Raw genomic sequence first — 21,940 nt, 5'->3', positions numbered from 1 at the left:
TAGGACTGCAATAATGAGATGGTGTGTATGTGTGTGCGCATTCGTTTCAGCGTGTTTTGGGAGTTCAGCCAGAGTCGACTCCTTTCGACTCCAATCACAGGAGTCGGAGTCGACTCCAAAAATCCTGGAGTTGTGCACCACTACTCACAGGCACAAAAATGACTCAGTCACTTTACCATGGTAACCTCCCGCCTTTAAAGGGGCAGGTGAACATTTTTGTCTCATCTGTGATATTTTGGATAAAAGACTCAGGTCAGAAGTGTTTTAATGAATTTAAACAGTATACCATATTACTTCTTACTAGTAATACATTTATTGTTTTAGAAACATCATAAAGCATGCTCATCCTTTATTTTGGCTGGTAAAAAATCTGATTGGCTGGTAGATTTTCTTTTGGGGGGGAATATGTTTCTAAACACTTCTACTTGAATGTGGATGCTATGAATGAATGTGGATAATACTGAATTAATCGTGAATAATGATGAGTGAGAAAGTTATAAATGCACAAATATCATACCCCCAAGAATCTACAGTCTCTTCCTTTCTGGTTAGATTTTCCACGACAGGGTCCACCACCCTGCAGCACCCCAACCCAACCATTCCCACTCAGCTTTAGGATCTTAGTGAAACATTCATTATTGGTTTCAGTTGTGTTAGGCCAATGCCAGAGTGACAACCAACCATATGGAAGGGCCAGGACTGAGCAGCCTAGCAGCTAGTGATTGCCTAAATAAGTATCTCCACTGACGTGGACATGTTTCAATGCAGACTCTTTCGTCGTACAGTATTCCATATAAGGCATCCAGACCTTATGAAAGTTGCACAGTATACCTTTAATCTGGTAATAAATCAAATCTAGTGATACATAACTTGACATTTCTGCCATCCATTGTGACATTGTTGGAGGATAACCAACCTTCCAATTAATGGCAATGCATTTCGTAGCCGCTATAAATGCTAGGTTACACAGTTTCTTCTGATAACAGTCTCCAGTATCAACATTCCCAAGCAAACAAAAACAGGGAGAAGGGAGAATCTGTAGACATGCTGAGATAAAATAACTTACATCTTTTCCAGTCTTTATGAAGTCATTTCAATAAAAATAATGTATTACAATGTAGATATTATTTGTTTATCGTCCCATAATTTTGAATCAAAGGTGACCTAATTATTTGTTTGTTAAAAGCAACAACACCATTATGTATAAATGCCTTTATAGTGCATTGTAGAGATGAGCAGTAGATAAGTTCACAACCAGAAAACAGAAAACGAATTGCAAAAGTTGGGTCTTGATGGGGAAATCATGTTTGACAAGGAAGTGGTAGCTGACAATCTCGATACCTTTTTCACAACAGTTGCCTCACATTTGGTTGAGAAGTGTGTGTTTTGGAGTGTCAGTGTAGTATGTGTGAGTGTGTATGTGGGGTGTGTGTGTGTGTGTGTGTGTGTGTGTGTGTGTGTGTGTGTGTGTGTGTGTGTGTGTGTGTGTGTGTGTGTGTGTGTGTGTGTGTGTGTGTGTGTGTGTGTGTGTGTGTGTGTGTGTGTGTGTGTGTGTGTGTGTGTGTGTGTGTGTGTGTGTGTGTGTGTGTGATTTGGAGTGTCAGTGTAGTATGTGTGAGTGTGTGGTTAGAGTCCAGTGAGTGTATATCGAGCCTGTGCAAGACAGTCAGTGCAAAAAATAAGAATACATCTGAATAAAATAAGGGGTCAATGCAAATAGTCCAGGTAGCCATTTGATTAACTGTTAACTGCAATATTATGGCTTAGGGGTAGAAGCTGTTAAGGAGCCTTTTGGCTGCAGACTTGGCGCTCCGGGACTGCTTACTGTGCGGTACCAGAGACAACAGTCTATGACTTGGGTGGCTGTGACAATTTTTAGGGCCTTCCTCTGACACCGCCTGGTATAGAGCTTGAAGAATATTGAAGAGAATAATGGGCAAATGTTGCACAATCCAGGTGTGGAAAGCTCTTAGAGACTTACCCAGAAAGACTCACAGCTGTAATCGCTGCCAAAGGTGCGTCTACAAAGTATTGACTCAAGGGTGTGAATACTTATGTAAATGAAATATTTCTGTATTTAATTTTCAATAAATTTACAAACATTTCTTAAAACATGTTTTCGCTTTTCATTATGGGGTATTGTGTTTAGCTGGGTGAGAGTAAAATATATATTTAATCCATTTTGAATTCAGGCAGTAACACAACAAAATGTGGAAAAAGTCAAGGGGTATGAATACTTTCTGAAGACACTGTAGACAAGGATGGGGCTTGGGGTTTTGATGGGAAAGGTCTAGACTTTACAGTGAAGGACCATGGTTAGCAGGGTTGACCTTCATTCCATTTCAACTCAATTAACTCTGAAAATGAAGTCAAATGCAGTTAATGAGTTCACTCAGTTCAGGAAACAACAATATCATTGAATTGCATTAGCTACATTTCCAAATGTCCAATTACTAAATTCGCTGAGCCAGACTGGAATGGTCCTTCAGACCTTCTTGATCCAAACCAGTCAGGTTTCAGGACTGGTCATTCAACTGAGACTGCTCTTCTCTGTGTCACGGAGGCTCTCCGCACTGCTAAAGCTAACTCTCTCTCCTCTGCTCTTGTCCTTCTAGACCTGTCTGCTGCCTTTGATACTGTGAACCATCAGATCCTCCTCTCCACCCTCTCCGAGCTGGGCATCTCCGGCGCGGCTCACTCCTGGATTGCGTCCTACCTGACCGGTCGCTCCTACCAAGTGGCGTGGCGAGAAGCTGTCTCCGCACCACGTGCTCTCACCACTGGTGTCCCCCAGGGCTCAGTTCTAGGCCCTCTCCTTTTCTCCCTATACACCAAGTCACTTGGCTCTGTCATATCCTCACATGGCCTCTCCTATCATTGCTACGCTGACGATACACAACTAATTTTCTCCTTTCCCCCCTTCTGATAACCAGGTGGCGAATCGCATCTCTGCATGTCTGGCAGACATATCAGCATGGATGACGGATCACCACCTCAAGCTGAACCCTGGCAAGACGGAGCTGCTCTTCCTCCCGGGGAAGGACTGCCCGTTCCATGATCTCGCCATCACGGTTGACAACTCCGCTGTGTCCTCCTCCCAGAGTGCGAAGAGCCTAGGCGTGACCCTGGACAACACCCTGTCGTTCTCCGCCAACATCAAGGAGGTGACCCGCTCCTGCAGGTTCATGCTCTACAACATTCGGAGAGTACGACCCTGCCTTACACAGGAAGCGGCACAGGTCCTAATCCAGGCACTTGTCATCTCCCGTCTGGACTACTGCAACTCGCTGTTGGCTGGCCTCCCTGCCTGTGCCATTAAACCCCTACAACTCATCCAGAATGCCGCAGCCCGTCTAGTGTTCAACCTTCCCAAGTTCTCTCACGTCACCCCCCTCCTCCGCACACTCCACTGGCTTCCAGTTGAAGCTTCGCATCCGCTACAAGACCATGGTGCTTGCCTACGGAGCAGTGAGGGGAACGGCACCTCTGTACCTTCGGGCTCTGATCAGTCCCTACACCCAAACGAGGGCATTGCGTTCATCCACCTCTGGCCTGCTGGCTCCCCTTCCTCTGCGGAAGCATAGTTCCCGCTCAGCCCAGTCAAAACTGTTCGCTGCTCTGGCACCCCAATGGTGGAACAAGCTCCCTCACGACGCCAGGACAGCGGAGTCACTCACCACCTTCCGAGACATTTGAAACCCCACCTCTTTAAGGAATACCTGGGATAGGATAAAGTAATCCTTCTACCCCCCCCTGTCTCTGATTACAAAGGTTTCATGGTTGAATCCAGCGATAGAAAGTAGTTTTTGATATTCTTGTTTTAAGCCTATCCCAAACCTTACCCTTACCTTAACCATTCGGAGTTAATGCCTAACCTTAACATTTCGGAGTTCATACCTAAACTTAACCCTAACCTTATTATCCAGAGTTAACGCCTAAACTTACCTTAAACACTTTGAAATGTTACGTTTGGAACAACTTTGAAATTTGAAGTTTGAGAAACATGGATGAACGTCTAATTCTGATGTGAGACTGTGAGACCTTGTAGGAATTTAGATCCTAGCTGATAGATTTGTGGATCCAGGATCATAAATTGGGATATGGCTCCCTCTAGTGGTGCTTTTCCATATATAATTACCACCACGCCAGGGTGTCAACTGTGTTTTATGTTAATGTCAGCTCTAAAGACTTATGGCGAGGGAATCAACACCTCTGCATCATTCAAGTCTGTTGCTTTGTGAGAAGCTGTTAAAGTTCACAGTTAGCCATTGTTATGTAAATGACAGGTGAAAAGAACACAGGGCTTTGCCTTGGCCCGAAGTGAGAGCAGGATGTGCCGGAGCGATGGATAAAACACTATGGTGTAAATCTTGTTTGGAAATGCACCATTAGAAGCTGGATGTAGAAACCAATGGTAGAAACTCTGGGTGGTCGTGTTTGTGAGGCACCATCTTTTACTTGAGCATCATTTAGGTCACTGTAAACAAGGGCAACAAAGCCCAAATCCAATGATAATCAAACAGAAAGAAAGAAGCAAACATTATTTTTTATCCCCACCAGTGACTACGCTTTTCCACTTGTGCTCTGACTAGCTATCCCCCTTTCCCTTTCTTTAAATTTTCTCACCTAAATTCTTGGGTAGTCCCATCTATGCAAATGGTATGTCCGCCAGCTAGTGGTGTTTTTCAGTATGACATGACTGGAGTCCTGTCTACCTCTGTAAGCTTGCTACTGTGTTTCTCACTCAAGGTAAGCACTTTATCACATTTCTATGTCTGAAGGAACTTGATAAATTCAAGTAAGGTCATTCTGAGCAAGTTACAGAGCCCGGGAGGTGACACAAATTAGATTTGATTTGAAATTGTGCCCATGTAATATAGAACGTGCCCATTAATTACTGAAACAAGCTCACAAATTGATATAAAACATGCCCACCAAATATAAAACATGCTCACGAATTTCTACAAAACGAGCACAAATTCATATAAAAGATGGCCACAAATTATGAAACGAGCTCACGAATTGTAAAATGTCCCCATACTTTTATATACATCCACTATACTTTTAGCTTTGGATGTTATGATGAAATTCCCTGGAGGTCGGGGCCCACAGGGCATGTGCCCTGCGTGCCCGTTCGGTAATCTGGCCCTAATCATCAAGTTAAACCATAGGTATTGTTGTTACACATCCTCACACTGTCTTGGAGGATAAAACTGAGACTGTAGCCAGCTTCCATTTCACCTCATTTTATTGTCCAAAGAATGTTCTCATAGTCCATAAGTATTGGATGAAAATCCACAATGTTGGTGCCATACAGGAGCACTGACCAATCTGGCTCCAAAAGAAGACTGCTGGTTTTGAGGATGGTGTAGAGGTCAGTAGTTTCAGTAGACCACTGTTGGGCTGGTAGATCAGATATGCGCTTTGAGGCAAGGTCATTTAGTGCTTTGAATGTGGTTGATATCGCCTTATAGTGGATTCAGGACTTGGACAAGGAGTCAATGCAGCTTAAAGATCCATTTACATTGGGGTTTGGATGATAGGGTCAAATTTCTTAGAACGAGCGAGTTCTGAAAATATTGGAGTTTGGGGACTGGAGGGGATACAGTGGGGGAAAAAAGTATTTAGTCAGCCACCAATTGTGCAAGTTCTCCCACTTAAAAAGATGAGAGAGGCCTGTAATTTTCATCATAGGTACACGTTAACTATGACAGACAAATTGAGGAAAAAAATTCCAGAAAATCACATTGTAGGATTTTTAATGAATTTATTTGCAAATTATGGTGGAAAATAAGTATTTGGTCACCTACAAACAAGCAAGATTTTTGGCTCTCACAGACCTGTAACTTCTTATTTAAGAGGCTCCTCTGTCCTCCACTTGTTACCTGTATTAATGGCACCTGTTTGAACTTATTATCAGTATAAAAGACACCTGTCCACAACCTCAAACAGTCACACTCCAAACTCCACTATGGCCAAGACCAAAGAGCTGTCAAAGGACACCAGAAACAAAATTGTAGACCTGCACCAGGCTGGGAAGACTGAATCTGCAATAGGTAAGCAGCTTGGTTTGAAGAAATCAACTGTGGGAGCAATTATTAGGAAATGGAAGACATACAAGACCACTGATAATCTCCCTCGATCTGGGGCTCCATGCAAGATCTCACCCTGTGGGGTCAAAATGATCACAAGAACGGTGAGTAAAAATCCCAGAACCACACCTAGTGAATGACCTGCAGAGAGCTGGGACCAAAGTAACAAAGCCTACCATCAGTAACACACTACGCCGCCAGGGACTCAAATCCTGCAGTGCCAGACGTGTCCTCCTGCTTAAGCCAGTACATGTCCAGGGCCGTCTGAAGTTTGCTAGAGCGCATTTGGATGCTCCAGATGAGGATTGGGAGAATGGCATATGGTCAGATGAAACCAAAATATAACTTTTTGGTAAAAACTCAACTCATCGTGTTTGGAGGACAAAGAATGCTGAGTTGCATCCAAAGAACACCATACCTACTGTGAAGCATGGGGGTGGAAACATCATGCTTTGGGGCTGTTTTTCTGCAAAGGGACCAGGACGACTGATCCATGTAAAGGAAAGAAGGAATGGGGCCATGTATCGTGAGATTTTTTGTGAAAACCTCCTTCCATCAGCAAGGGCATTGAAGATGAAACGTGGCTGGGTCTTTCAGCATGACAATGATCCCAAACACACCGCCCGGGCAACGAAGGAGTGGCTTCGTAAGAAGCATTTCAAGGTCCTGGAGTGGCCTAGCCAGTCTCCAGATCTCAACCCCATAGAAAATGTTTGGAGGGAGTTGAAAGTCCGTGTTGCCCAGCGACAGCCCCAAAACATCACTGCTCTAGAGGAGATCTGCATGGAGGAATGGGCCAAAATACCAGCAACAGTGTGTGAAAACCTTGTGAAGACTTACAGAAAACGTTTGACCCGTGTCATTGCCAACAAAGGGTATATAAGAAAGTATTGAGAAACTTTTGTTATTGACCAAATACTTATTTTCCACCATAATTTGCAAATAAATTCATTAAAAATCCTACATTTTCTGGATTTTTTTTTTCATTTTGTCTGTCATAGTTGACGTGTACCTATGATGAAAATTACAGGCCTCTCTCATCTTTTTAAGTGGGAGAACTTGCACAATTGGTGGCTGACTAAAAACTTTTTTCCCCCAGTGTAATAGTAAAGTTGGGAAATTTGCAAATATTTAGATACAAATACATAGTCAAGTTGGGGATTATTTATATATTCCTGTTGAAAAATAGAAAAGACAGAAAGATAGAATGTTACAGTATATTAAATTCATCCCACTGGGCCAAAACTGGTTGAATCAACGTTGTTTCCACATCATTTCAAAAAAAAAAAAATCTATGTGATGACGGTGAACCTGATTACATTTTCAAGAAGTAATCAACGTAAGTTAATGTCGTCCATTTTTGGTTGATTTCACATTTTGGTTGATTTCCCAAATGTAAATCAAAACTAGACATTGAACTGACGTCTGTGCCCAGTGGGATTGGATTTCTGTAATCATATCAACTCATTTGTCATACTTCTTCCACTCATCCAGAGAGAACGTACCTTGCTTTGAGGTTAAGCTTTGAGATGACTTCCCTCAAGGATTCTCGCTCTTTCTTCGGAGCGGATTTGTCCCACATTTTAGCAAAGTCGCTATAGGTGGCCATGTTTTTCAAGATATTGCGACCATGATGCCTGTGGACAAATATATTTATATCATCTTAAACGTGCGACAGATCAAACAATTTCTGCTGTGATTAAAAACTATACACAATTGATGGCAACCTGAGAAAAACTATCCCATCAAAATAAGACATTAGGTAGAATTTGCAAGAGGGTCGGTTTGAGTAATGCACTGCATTACCTGATCTACAAATCATCTCAACTATCTAACAACTGGTCATTAACCGTTCGTTATTATAAAAATCTTTGCGAATCTGCACAGCGCTTGGCTCAGGCCAACCATTGTGTTCAAGTAGGGTTGTCTTCATTAGGCACCAAATGGAAGGAAGGAAACTGAATCAGGTACTGACTATTCTTTCCATTGCTAAATGTTTTTAAAAGTTTTGTGCCCTAACAAACACAACCCAAATGGCAACTATGTTGATAATCAGTTTGGGGTCACCCAGGTCATCCAAGTGTTGTCTACAGTTGTGTGATTGTTTTGTCTGGTTGGTGTCTGGTTGTTGTGTCTGAAGATTGACTGTGTTCAATTTGTAAAGTGTATTAGGATCTGTTTGATGTTTGAAAGGGGTTGACATAAAGACTTTCTGTCTTTAAATGAAAAGCAAAAGGAAAAATTATATCCACAAATAGGTGCAACGTGACAAAAAAAGGTAAAAAGCTTTTGGCAAAAGCCTTTGGCTTAGGCTAAGCCTCTGGCTTTTTAACTTTCAAACCCACATGAGTGCCTGGACTTGGATTATTCTATGCCAAGTAGCATCTATTTGTGTTTATAATTTTTCCTTTTAGTTTTCAATTACTATTCCCCTCCAAGAGCACCTGTGGTTGTTTTGGAATAGCGCTTCCGCTACTTCATGTTCTTCAAGACGTTCTGTCTTTAGATGGGTTTAGTTGAGGCCACAATTCAATCCATGGCACCCTTTAGCGTAGATGCTCTAGACAGCTGACAATGTGGCTTTTAAAGGCAATTTCAATTTGTATTCGTGGTAAACGCTGCAGATGTCGACTCAAGTATAAATAACCTTTAAAAGCTGCATTGTCGGTGGTCTAGTGCTATAGCGTGCCATGGATTGAATCCCAGCCTTAGTTTAGGCCGGCCATTATGTTTAAGCAAGCAACTATACAGGATGAACTTCCCACCTGACTTCCTGTGCAGGGTCCACAGCCAGTTTACTGACGGCAATCAAGAAACGGTCAGTGAGTTCTTTCTTCCCTGACAGGAGACGAGCCGCCCCCATGACCTCAGCCAGTCTCTCCAGGTGCTGAGCAGTGCAGCACCTCACCGCAGCGTTACGGTGGCTGAGGAAGGACAAACAGAGAACATCAGTGACAGGTCATAGAGATATATGAGTTAGGAGACAAATGATAATGGTTTGTATTGATGAAGTCTCATCGATGGATCAAAATGTTCAGGAACACTTTATATTAAAGTCCCTTAATAAACCATTTATAAACTGTTTGTAAAGTTTACCTACCATTTATTAATCGTTATTCCTACATTTGTAAATGTCAATAACTAATCTATAAATAGTTATTTACACATTTATAAACATTATTTTAAATGATTTATTAATGATTTATAAGGTCATTAATAAGGTGTTTGATTATAGCATGTACACAATTTGTAAATGATTACTAATGTACTACTAATGTACTATAAACCAGTTATAAAGGAGTTATTGTCAACTCATAAGATTATTTATAAGGCATTTGTTAATGGTTGATTAATGGTTTGACTTACCATTTATATACAAATATTTAAATGTCATGAAGGGTGTATTTATTCATTGTTAATGAGTGCATTTATAAATGTGAGTACATGCACTTACTAATACCTCAGTATCTCACTAATACCCCCTAATCTAAAGTGTTCACTATATATACTTTATAAAGTATGAAAATGTATGCACTCACTAACTGTAAATCGCTCTGGATAAGAGCGTCTGCTAAATGACTAAAATGTAAATGTAAATAAATGTTTATAAATGACTTGTTATTCCCCATAAGCTGGTCACATCAGTAGACAGTACCTCTCCACCAATGGCTAAAAATAACCTAAATCATGGAATAGTAAAAGAAGAAGTACACAACACAAGGAAGTATAAGACAAAATGGATTCCATTAAAATGTGACGTCTAGCATTGGGGTGAGTTGCTGCCAGAAGTGTTGTGGAATCTAATAAGCTACTTTAGCATGCTAGTAACCTAGCATGCTGATGAAAAAGGCAGTTAATTAAAAACTAGCAGTATTTTATTTCAATCTTCTTGATTTCGAGGCTTGGATAATGGGACAATTAGGAATACAGCGACACCTTCCATCCCTGGATTGAGATAACGTTTTCAAGCCATATCCCTTTTCCGTCACCACAGTGGAAACATATTGGCATAGGACCGTTTCGACTTGATGGCAGATTGAACTTGAAGTCGAGCTTTGGCTAACTAAGCCCAGTAACATAATTAAACTCAAAATATGCTATTCTGTTATTTTGAAAGACATTTTTTTATAAAAATGTAGACCTGCCTTAAATAAAAAAATTAAAAAACATTGTGATGGTGTATATTAAATTGATTTACTTTGACGTGTGGTAGTATTTGATATACAGTTGAAGTTGGAAGTTTACATACATTTAGGTTGGAGTCATTCAAACTAATTTTTCAACCACTCCACAAATGTCTTGTTAACAAACTATAGTTTTGGCAAGTCGGTTAGGACATCTACTTTGTGCATGACACAAGTAATTTTTCCAACAATTGTTTACAGACAGATTATTTCACTTATAATTCACTGTATCACAATTCCAGTCGGTCAGAAGTTTACATACACTAAGTTGACTGTGCCTTTAAACAACTTGGAAAATTCCAGAAAATTATGTCATGGCTTTAGAAGCTTCTGATAGGCTAATTGACATCATTTGAGTCGATTGGAGGTGTACCTGTGGATTTATTTCAAGGCCTACCTTTAAACTCAGTGCCTCTTTGCTTGGCATCATTGGAAAATCAAAAGAAATCAGCCACGACCTCAGAAAAACAATTGTAGAACTCCACAAGTCTGGTTCATACTTGGGAGCAATTTCCAAACGCCTGAAGGTACCACGTTCATCTGTACAAACAATAGTATGCAAGTATAAACACCATGGGACCACGCAGCTGTCATACCACTCAGGAAGGAGACGCTTTCTCTCTCCTAGAGATGAATGTACTTTGGTGCGAAAAGTGCAAATCAATCCCAGAACAACAGCAAAGGACTTTGTGAAGATGCTGGAGGAAACAGGTACAAAATTATCTATATCCACAGTAAAACGAGTCCTATATCGACATAATCTGAAAGGCCGCTCAGCAAGGAAGAAGCCACTGCTCCAAAACCGCCATAAAAAAAGCCAGACTACAGTTTGCAACTGCACATGGGGACAAAGATTGTACTTTTTGGAGAAATGTCCTCTGGTCTGATGAAACAAAAATAGAACTGTTTGGCCATAATGACCATCATTATGTTTGGAGGAAAAAGGGGGTGGCTTGCAAGCCGAAGAACATCATCCCAACCGTGAAGCACGGGGGTGGCAGCGTCATGCTATGGGGGTAATTTGTTGCAGGAGGGACTGGTGCACTTCACAAAATAGATGGCATCATGTGGAAGGAAAATTATGTGGATATATTGAAGCAACATCTCAAGACATCAGTCAGGAAGTTAAAGCTTGGTCACAAATGGGTCTTCCAAATGGACAATGACCCCAAGCATACTTCCAAAGATGTGGCAAAATGGCTTAAGGACAACAAAGTCAAGGTATTGGAGTGGCCATCACAAAGCCCTGACCTCAATCCTATAGAAAATGTGTGGGCAGAACTGAAAAGGTGTGTGCGAGCAAGGAGGCCTACAAACATGACTCAGTTACACCAGCTCTGACAGGAGGAATGGGTCAAAATTCACCCAACTTATTGTGGGAAGCTTGTGGAAGGCTACCCGAAACGTTTGACCCAAGTTAAACAATTTAAAGGCAATGCTACCAAATACTAATTGAGTGTATGTAAATGTCTGACCCACTGGGAATGTGATGAAAGAAATAAAAGCTGAAATAAATCATTATCTCTACTATTATTCTGACATTTCACATTCTTAAAATAAAGTGGTGATCCTAACTGACCTAAGACAGGGAAGTTTTGCTAGGATTAAATGTCAGGAATTGAAAAACTGAGTTTAAATGTATTTGGCTAAGGTGTATGTAAACTTCCGACTTCAACTGTATAAGTATTTATATATTAAATGTTTATCTGACTCTATAAAGATACTTAAAATATGCAAGCAAGAATTAGGCAATGAGTTGACATTGACTAGCAAGAATTGGTCTGAGAGTGGAAAGGCTGATATTTAACATTATGAAATCATATACAAGGCATAAACTTAAGTTATAAGGCATTAACAAACATTACAATGCAATACTTTAAACATGATCAGAGAGGGGGAGAGAGAGAGAGAGAAGTCATAGCCTGAAAGGTCATGCCCCAAGAGTCCCTGTTGTGGAGAGAGAAAGAGAGAGAGTGGATCTCACCAGCGCAGGTCAGGAACAAAGAAAAAGAGAGAGACAATGAATCTAAGACTCTTTTATAAGCCGCAGAGTTGTTAGAATAAAATCATCTGAGTTGTTGACCAATAGGATACTGCAAAAATGAACTTCCAATCATATATCAGACCTACAGGCCGTCATTGTAAATAAAAAATTGTTCTTAACTGACTTGCCTAGTTAAATAAAGGTTAAATATAAAATATAAAATATAAAACCTCTGCTACCCAGAGGGGTGACAAGAGGGGGTTGGTGAGATAATGCAGCATTCCTAAGCATTCCTAAGACAACACAGAGGAAATTCTTGCATACAGTGTAAAGAGTTACTTATGGGCCCTATATAATCCTCCCTTGAACACATCTGATTCTGGATCAGACAGAAGTGTTCGAAACGATCTGGATGGCCAGCACTGTAGTCACTGTAGACAATCTTCAGACCAGCAGTTCATGGTCCTTGCAGCATCACAGGTAGCATTGTCTTCTGCTTTAGACATGCAAAAGGTCTGATATCTGATTGGAAGTTCACTTTTACAGTATACTATTGGTCAACAACTCAGATTTTTTAATTGAAATTATAAACTGGGTGGTTCGAGCCCTGAATGCTGATTGGCTGGAAGTCGTGGTATATAACCTACCATTTGGTTTTGTGGTAGGTTATATACCACGAGTGTTGAAACCAAACCATATGATTTGTATTAAAAGTATTTTAATAAACAACAGGAAAAGGTGACTGTAAGAAGCGCTCATCATTTCAAATAGGCTACATGTCGTATTAAACAGCATATAAACACTATAAATAGGTCAGGAGTCAGACAGGTAGCCTAAGAAGGATTATTTAGGATGTATAATTTCAATTATTTCAAGTCGATAGCCTACAAATAAAAAAAATTGTGAAGTATTTGCGAGAGCAACACACTATGCTGGCATGGACATTAAGTGCTCAGCATTTAAACAACATTTTGTTGTATAGTAGTCTTATAGTCTTTAAATTGCACACATAGGCTGTTTGACTTACTTAGAATAAAATACAAATTAAACGAAAAATGCTTTTGAATTCAGAAACATGAGTAGGCCAGAGTCTGTGGCTTCAGGTTCATGTGATGGTGCCTGGAGAGCAGGCCAGCCGTGAAGAATACCCTCTCAGCTCCTGCAGAGCCACTGGGGATGCTAAACACCATTTGGGCAACTAATGTCAGGCTGGGCAGGGATCCGTAGTTGTTTTTTTATTTTTCTGTAGGTAGGCCTAAAAAGTTTTATGTAAAATAAACCTATCAAAATGGAAAGCTCCTTGAAAGAGGTAATATGCTAGACCTATTGGGCCAAAATCAATGATGGCCTATTGTATAGATAATATAATTAAAATTAACGAAACTTTTTAGAGTCGATTGCCATAACTCAAAAATATAGATTGCTTGCATATTCGCCATCACGTAGGCCATGTGTTCGTTATATATCAGTTAATCTAATAGAATAAACTCAAATTTAGTCCAAAGTATCTGTAAGATAAATCACGTCGGGGTCACCAGTCTGATATATAAGTATTTACATATATACTGTGTATATTAGCCTATTAAAAATGTTAATCTGACTCCATAAAGATAATTAAAATATGCAAGCATTAAGCATTGAGTTGACGTTGACTAGCAAGAATTGGTCTGAGAGTAGAATACGAAAAGCAGATATTTAATACAATTATGGAATCACATACAAGGCATAATCTTCAGTTACAAGACATTAACAAACATTACAATGCAATACTCTAGGCATGGTCAGAGACGGAGAGAGAAGTCATAGCCTGTTAAATGGCGATATAGCACTGCAAATATGCTTTTTGTTCAAGTGCAAGTTGCCGAAGTTGATGATCAGTTCATGCAATAAAATAGATTCTGGAGATGCTCTGTTTTTAATGTAATTATTTTTCTTATACTTGTATTTTGTACTTCTATTATCATTGCATGTTTTAGGTTATTTTTAGCTATTGCTGGAGCATCAGGTACTGTCTACTAATGTGGCCAGCTTTTGGGGAGTAACAAGTCATTTATAAATGTTTATAAAGTATACATAGTGCACACTAAATTAGAGGCTGCGAAATAGTTTATTAATAATTAGTAAATGGTTTATAAGGAGCTACATTAATCATCAACTGAGGTATTAGTAAGTGCATGTACTCACATTTACAAATGCACTCATAAACAATAATAAATATACCATTCATGACATACTGTATATAAATATATTTGTAAATATGTATATAAATGTTGAGTCAAACCATTAATCAGCCATTAACAAATGGCTTATAAATAATCTTATGTGTTGATAATATCTCCTTTATAACTGGTTTATAAGTCCATTAGTAGTACATTATTAATCATTTACAGATTTTGAACATACTATGATCAAACACTTGATTAATTATCGTATAAATCATTAATAGATCATTTAAAATAGAGTTTATTAATGCGTAAATGACTATTTAGAGATTGGTTATTGACATTTACAAATGTAGGAACAATTATCAATAAATGGTAAGTAAACTCTTTATAAAAAGTGTTTATATATGATTTATTCAAGCTTGAATCCTTAGTTGCTACATCCATTTTTGGACTTATGAATTAATTATATATACCCATTGATTCTTGAAGAACATAACTTTGAAATGCATCATGGGCTTAGTTCAGAACCCAAAATATAAGCTTGTTTTAATCCAATGTTTGTAAACAATGTACATGTAAACATTTTACATTTTAGTCATTAAGCAGACGCTCTTATCCAGAGCGACTTACAGTTAGTGAGTGCATTCATTTTCATAAACAAACACTGTTTAGCCTCAAATGATGGTTACAACTATAATTTTGATATCATGGATGGTCAGTCCTTGCATCCATAACTCTGTCTATGAATTTGATGGTGGTTACATTTCTCAAGGCCCATCCCTCAGCTATTTACCGAAACAGAGGCGGGGTGACACTTTGTTATTGTTTCAATTAAGGATTCTAGCTTTAAGCGAATCAGAATTTGTAACATATCATAGGAATTGCAAAACAAATTGTTTTTTATTTTATGAATTTTTTTGCAGGATGTAAAATATCATATGAAATGGATGTCATAGTACACAATTGTGCACAATTTTCGGGGACCAGTTTTGGCTTGTGAGCACTACTTTCAAAACTACTGGATGAAATTATACAAAAGCTCTTGAGCAGGGCATAAGCGACATAAGCGGTCGCTTAGGGGGCCCCCGACCCAAATTATTATATATACTGTATTTTTTTAGGAACTCAGTCGGCGTCTCAATTTACTGCTGAGATTTAGAATAGTAGAATAGCAGTTTTTCTCTTGTTTTGTCAGTCACTGACAGTTACTCAATTAGCCATGTCAGCTAATAATTTTTAGATTGGTAAATTAGTCTAGCCAGTTATCTAAACTTGTAGTAATCATGGACGAAAATTGAACGGGCACGCAGGGCACGTGGCCAGGGGCCCTGACCTCAAGGGTGCCCATATTGAGTCATTTTCACTCAGATGTCATTAACATGGCATGAGTCATGGCAAAATGTGCAGAATTGCAGGACATTTGCTTTAAAACGGCAAACGTTTTTCTCCACCCCATGGCAAAATGGGTAGAATAGCAGGAAATAAGCTTTAAAACTGCAAAAATATATATACGCCCCATGGCAAAATGTGTCGAATTGCAGGAAATTAACTTAAAAACGTAATTTTTCTCTCAGCCGTTATAATTTTTTTTGCCTGCTTGGTGGGGGGGTCTCCCAACTTAGGGCCCCTAAGAGGCTAGAGCCGGCCCTGCTCTGGATCATCACTTTCATAGAAAGTGTTACCAAACGTTATTGTGTAGAGATGACACACATTCACTGCTAACTAGGGCCGGGACATACCAGTATCCAAAACACTAAGCGGATTTAACTTCTTTAGGAAAACAGTTGTAATGTTGAAAACAAATATCATTATGTTGTCATCCTGAGTCACATTTATTTTTATTTCCAAGCTATAGCACACAATATTTTACATACATCATTTTTCTTTTTAAAGGACCAAAGAGTGAGATCTGCTTTGTGTTTTCATTTTTGCCATCGAAAAAATATTGTGATACTGGTATTGTCCTGGCCCTAATACTAATGTGTAGTATACATAAGCAAGCAGTGACCATTTTGCACCAGAAAGTTCACTACATATCAATGATCTATTGCATTGTCACATCAGGGATGTTTGGAGTGAATCCTAACTACCACTTGAGTCAAACTTTCAATGTGAGACAAAGTGAACATTTGTGGAAGTTAGGATCTACCCCTTAGTGAGTGACTGTTAATTGATCCCTCTCCCTCTTTACCTCAGCCCACCGACCAGCAGGGCTTTCATGACACGGGTAGGGGTGCAGCTCTGCACCATGTGACCCAGGGCAAAGTTTGCGCCCTGCCGGATGAAGGTGTTGGACTCGCTGGCTTTGTGCAGCAGCACGCGTGCCGTCCCCTCCACCTCACTGTCCATGGCCCTCTGGAGGTAGGCGTACATGTCACGCAGTGTGGCCATGGCAGCAGAGGACACTGCAGAGCGCAGGTTCTTCACCTGAATCATAATAACACACAGGACCAGCTATTAATGTTGAGCAGTACAACCCGCTAACATCAGAAACATGACACAATCATTTGTCTTGACTTGTTCTCCAAATGTAGCAGATTTGTGCAGATGAATAAATAGGGCAGTGAATGAATACAGCTACCTCATTTATAATAGCAAGGCAGATATCATGGAGTTTAGGCATCAGCATGTCCATGTGGTTCTGAGCCATCGCACGGAGAGAGGTCAAGCCCTCGATCTTCTTCTCCCTGCAATTCAGTGAAATAAACATAAGCAATTTCCACAACATTTTCCATTGAAAAACATTATGATGATGTTCATCAATTAGGACTCCCTGTAGTTTCTACGCTCTGTAGCTAAAATCTACATTTACAAGGACACTACACTGTGCTTCCTTTAGCCGAGCTCCATTGGTCTTGTCTACAGTGAATGCTCACCAGTCATCAGAGCGGAGCAGCTGGAAGGTCTTAGTCAGGGCCTGCTCTGGGTTGGAAAGGGGCTGCAAGCTGGTCTTTATTTGGTCCTTTGGCTCACTGGCTAACTTCTTGTCTATAGGTTGACAGTGGACATCTATCTGTCTGTGAACTGTATATATATATATATATATATATATATATATATATATATATATTTTATATATATATTTATATTTATATTTATGTATTTATTAATTTCCATATCTGTTTTTAGCTTTTAAAACTAGAACATCTTAGTTCATTATGACATCATATAATTCTAAATTTAGCACACATTTTTTGGTGCTCACCCAGTTAGCCTTCAGCAAGGACTATCTCAATGTGAAACAAGCAAAGCAAATGTGGAAAAATGTCTTAGCCTTGGGCTAAGCTGGGAAAAAAAGTCATATGAAAAGCTATTTGTGTCCCTTCCCTTTCTACTGTCTTCCTATCAATCTACCTACAGTGAGGGAAAAAGTATTTGATCCCCTGCTGATTTTGTACGTTTGCCCACTGACAAAGACATGATCAGTCTATAATTTTAATGGTAGGTTTATTTGAACAGAGAGAGACAGAATAACAACAAAAAAATCCAGAAAAACGCATGTCAAAAATGTTATAAATTGATTTGCATTTTAATGAGGGAAATAAGTATTTGACCCCTCTGCAAAACAGTACTTAGTACTTGGTGGCAAAACCCTTGTTGGCAATTACAGAGGTCAGACGTTTCTTGTAGTTGGCCACCAGGTTTGCACACATCTCAGGAGGGATTTTGTCCCACTCCTCTTTTCAGATCTTCTCCAAGTCATTATGGTTTCGAGCCTGACGTTTGGCAACTGAAACCTTCAGCTGCCTCCACAGATTTTGTATGGGATTAAGGTCTGGAGACTGGCTAGGCCACTCCAGCACCTTAATGTGCTTCTTCTTGAGCCACTCCTTTGTTGCCTTGGCCGTGTGTTTTGGGTCATTGTCATGCTGGAATACCCATCCACGACCCATTTTCAATGCCCTGGCTGAGGGGAGAAAGTTATCACCCAAGATTTGACGGTACATGGCCCCGTCCATCATCCCTTTGATGCGGTGAAGTTGTGCTGTCTCCTTAGCAGAAAAACACCCCCAAAAGCATAATGTTTCCACCTCCATGTTTGACGGTGGGGATGGTGTTCTTGGGGTCATAGGCAGCATTCCTCCTCCTCCAAACACAGCGAGTTGAGTTGATGCCAAAGAGCTCGATTTCGGTCTCATCTGACCACAACACTTTCACCCAGTTCTCCTCTGAATCATTCAGATGTTCATTGGCAAACTTCAGACGGGCCTATATATGTGCTTTCTTCAGCAGGGGGACCTTACGGGCACTGCAGGATTTCAGTCCTTCACGGCGTAGTGTGTTACCAATTGTTTTCTTGGTGACTATGGTCCCAGCTGCCTTGAGATCATTGACAAGATCCTCCCGTGTAGTTCTGGGCTGATTCCTCACCGTTCTCATGATCATTGCAACTCCACGAGGTGAGATCTTGCATGGAGCCCCAGGCCGAGGGAGATTGACAGTTATTTTGTGTTTTTTCCATTTGCGAATAATCGCACCAACTGTTGTCACCTTCTCACCAAGCTGCTTGGCGATGGTCTTGTAGCCCATTCCAGCCTTGTGTAGGTCTACAATCTTGTCCCTGACATCCTTGGAGAGCTCTTTGATCTTGGCCATGGTGGAGAGTTTGGAATCTGATTGATTGATTGCTTCTGTCCACCTCTGGCCTGCTGGCTCCCCTTCCTCTGCGGAAGCATAGCTCCCGCTCAGCCCAGTCAAAACTGTTCGCTGCTCTGGCACCCCAATGGTGGAACAAGCTCCCTCACGACGCCAGGACAGCGGAGTCACTCACCACCTTCCGGAGACATTTGAAACCCCACCTCTTTAAGGAATACCTGGGATAGGATAAAGTATTCCTTCTAACCCCCCCCAAATTGTAAAGTGGTTATCCCACTGGCTATAGGGTGAACGCACCAATTTGTGAGTCGCTCTGGCTAAGAGCGTCTGCCAAATGACGTTAATGTGCCCCTGAGCAAGGCACTTAACCCTAATTGCTCCTGTAAGTCGCTCTGGTTAAGAGCGTCTGCTAAATGACTAAAATGTAAATGTAAAATGTTCTGTGGACAGGTTTCTTTTATACAGGTAACAAACTGAGATTAGGAGCACTCCCTTTAAGAGTGTGCTCCTAATCTCAGCTCGTTACCTGTATAAAAGACACCTGGGAGCCAGAAATCTTTCTGATTGAGAGGGGGTCAAATATTTATTTCCCTCATTCAAATGAAATCAATTTATAACATTTTTGACATGCGTTTTTCTGGATTTTGTTGTTGTTATTCTTTCTCTCACTGTTCAAATAAACCTACCATTAAAATTATAGACTGATCATTTCTTTGTCAGTGGGCAAACGTACAAAATCAGCAGGGGATCAAATACTTTTTTCCCTCACTGTAGCTTCATCTCCCCGTCGAATTCCCATTAGTGTGAGTACATGAGAGGGACTGACCTGAGCCGGTGGCAGCCTTTGGCAGACTAAGGAACCTTATAGGCCGAGCCAGTTGGCTCCTGGGCTTGGTAGGAGGGGGAGTAGGCCTGGGTGTGGGGTCACGCGGCGTGACCGGGGTCCCGACATTCAAGTAGTCACGGAGCTCCTCAGGGGTGTTCATATCCACTGAGCTCAGGCTTCCCAGAGAGCTGGTGGCTATTTCCCCCATAGACATGACCGGGCTCAAACTTCTCCTGCCCATGGCCTTCACCGCATGTACCACCTTTGGAGTAGACCAAAAAATAATGCTCCTATCATAGAAATACATATAGAACTATATACATAAACTAATACATAGAGAGATCTTGTATTCTATGATCTATTCTATCATGCTGTCATAGACAGTGTCCTAAGACATGGAACCACTGTCTAGTTTGGCAATTTATCAGTCCAAGTATAATCCCGAACTGCAAATCTGCACATTTACAATAAATTCGAAGTCCATCCTACCTTCCAGGCCTCCTCCTTCAGGTGAGCCTCCATGGCCCTCACCTCCTCCAACAGGTCAATGGGTCCGTTGTTGTCAGCACAGCCCTGGTCCGAATGGACTTTCAGGGCCTTGACTCCCCGCCTGCCCTTCCTCTTCTTGCCCCTTTTGGAGGGAGCTCCAGTGGAAGGGTCGGGGACAGGATGCACGCTACTACTGCTGAATGACTTCTTTACCTGGATGGACTCCAGAGAGTGAGATCCGGGTCGAACTTGGGCTCCGTCCACCCCCACCACGTTCTTCAGTGGGGCCAGAGCTATGTGTTCAAGCCTTCGTGGCAAAGGCCTTAGCGGAGCTTTCGGGGGCAGAGTGCACTGCATAGTGGGGATGAAGTGGTGCGCGAAGGTGCTGCCAACACCGACGAGAGCAGTCCGGACGTAATTCTCGTGGACAGCACTTATCTTCCTTTGCTTTGCTTCCATGGCCTCTCTCTCAGCTCTCTGCATCTGCCGAAGTCTGGCGTCACTGATGAAGCCACGATGGCCTTCTGGGATTGTGTAGCTCTCCTGATAGCCCTGGATCACAATGGTGAAATGAATAGCAGAAGTGAAGTAGTCAAAATAGTTTCTACAGTGTGTCATATAAAGCTTTTAAGCTAAAGATTTTATGGATGTAAGCCTACTGTATATCTATGAAACCACAAAATAAACACAGTGATATTTTAGAAAAACTTTAGAAAAACTGATGAGCCTTACAAAACTTGAAGACTTGTCCTGGTCACCCTGTTGGTTTAAAGCCATGTTTTGCTTCCTCAAGTTTTCGATGACACTCTTCATCTTAGAGTTCTCCTTCTGGAGTTTGTCAATCTCACTTGTTTTTCTTCCTCGATAAGCCATTGATGATAAATATTAACACTCTCTAAATAAGAACTTAACCTATCTCTGTGAGAGATCTATCATGAACTGAGTGGAAATAGAATTTTGCCAGTCAGATGGAACCAGCAATGACATAATGGCAAGGGTTCCGTTACATTGTGATGTCATAATGGAGTCTGTTGACAGTGTTGATTAGCACATCAGCACATGGTGAACATTCATGAAAGCTTTTTGATTCCCATATAAAATCATAAATATGTGATGAATTTTTAAATACTATATAAATATACACTGAACAAAAATATAAACGCAACATGTAAAGTGTTGGTCCCATGTTTCATGAGCTGAAATTAAAGATCCCAGAAATTTTCCATACGCATAAAATCTTAATTCTCTCAAATTCTGTGCACACATTTCTCCTTAGATAACCAAGATAATCCATCCACCTGACAGCTGTGGCATATCAAGAAGCTGATTAAACAGCATGATCATTACACAGGTGCACCTTGTGCTGGGGACAATAAAAGGCCACTCTAAAATGTGCAGTTTTGTCACACAACACAATGCCACAGAGGTCTCTCCACCAGAGCTGTTGCCAGAGAACAGAATGTTCATTTCTCTACCATAAACCTCCTCCAACGTTGTTTTAGAGACTTTGGCAGTACGTCCAATCAGCCTCACAACCGCAGACCACGTGTAACCACGCCAGTCCAGGACATTTGAGTCATTTAGCAGACGCTCTTATCCAGAGC

At 40.8% G+C, this 21,940-nt stretch overlaps 1 protein-coding gene across 1 annotated transcript; it reads right to left on the bottom strand.

Annotated features, from left to right (window-relative positions):
* Window positions 1-4,951: 4,951 nt before the first annotated feature.
* LOC121572667 (TOG array regulator of axonemal microtubules protein 2-like) lies at window positions 4,952-21,240 on the bottom strand. The gene is made up of 9 exons (XM_045222302.1): window positions 21,069-21,240; window positions 20,337-20,888; window positions 19,848-20,109; window positions 17,302-17,413; window positions 17,007-17,112; window positions 16,617-16,852; window positions 8,858-9,016; window positions 7,598-7,729; window positions 4,952-4,961 (listed from the first exon to the last, which is right to left on the bottom strand). Exons 1-9 carry the CDS (start codon window positions 21,207-21,209, stop codon window positions 4,952-4,954), a joined length of 1,710 nt encoding a protein of 569 aa, XP_045078237.1. The 5' UTR covers window positions 21,210-21,240.
* Window positions 21,241-21,940: the final 700 nt, after the last annotated feature.

This window comes from Coregonus clupeaformis, chromosome 8, assembly GCF_020615455.1.
Source record: "Coregonus clupeaformis isolate EN_2021a chromosome 8, ASM2061545v1, whole genome shotgun sequence".
In the NCBI taxonomy this organism is placed as follows: domain Eukaryota; kingdom Metazoa; phylum Chordata; class Actinopteri; order Salmoniformes; family Salmonidae; genus Coregonus; species Coregonus clupeaformis.
The sequence above is the reverse complement of the archived record's forward strand: the minus strand, read 5'-3'. Positions and strand labels throughout refer to the sequence as shown.

What these genes read in the sequence shown, in the direction of transcription:
- LOC121572667 (XM_045222302.1), bottom strand. Translation starts at nt 21,209, where the DNA reads ATGGCTTATCGAGGAAGAAAAACAAGTGAGATTGACAAACTCCAGAAG. An exon ending in CTGCTCCGCTCTGATGACTG is followed by an intron (nt 17,113 to 17,301) that starts GTGAGCATTCAC and finishes ACTGAATTGCAG; the next exon opens with GGAGAAGAAGATCGAGGGCT. An exon ending in CTGCTGGTCGGTGGGCTGAG is followed by an intron (nt 9,017 to 16,616) that starts GTAAAGAGGGAG and finishes GTCCTTCCTCAG; the next exon opens with CCACCGTAACGCTGCGGTGA.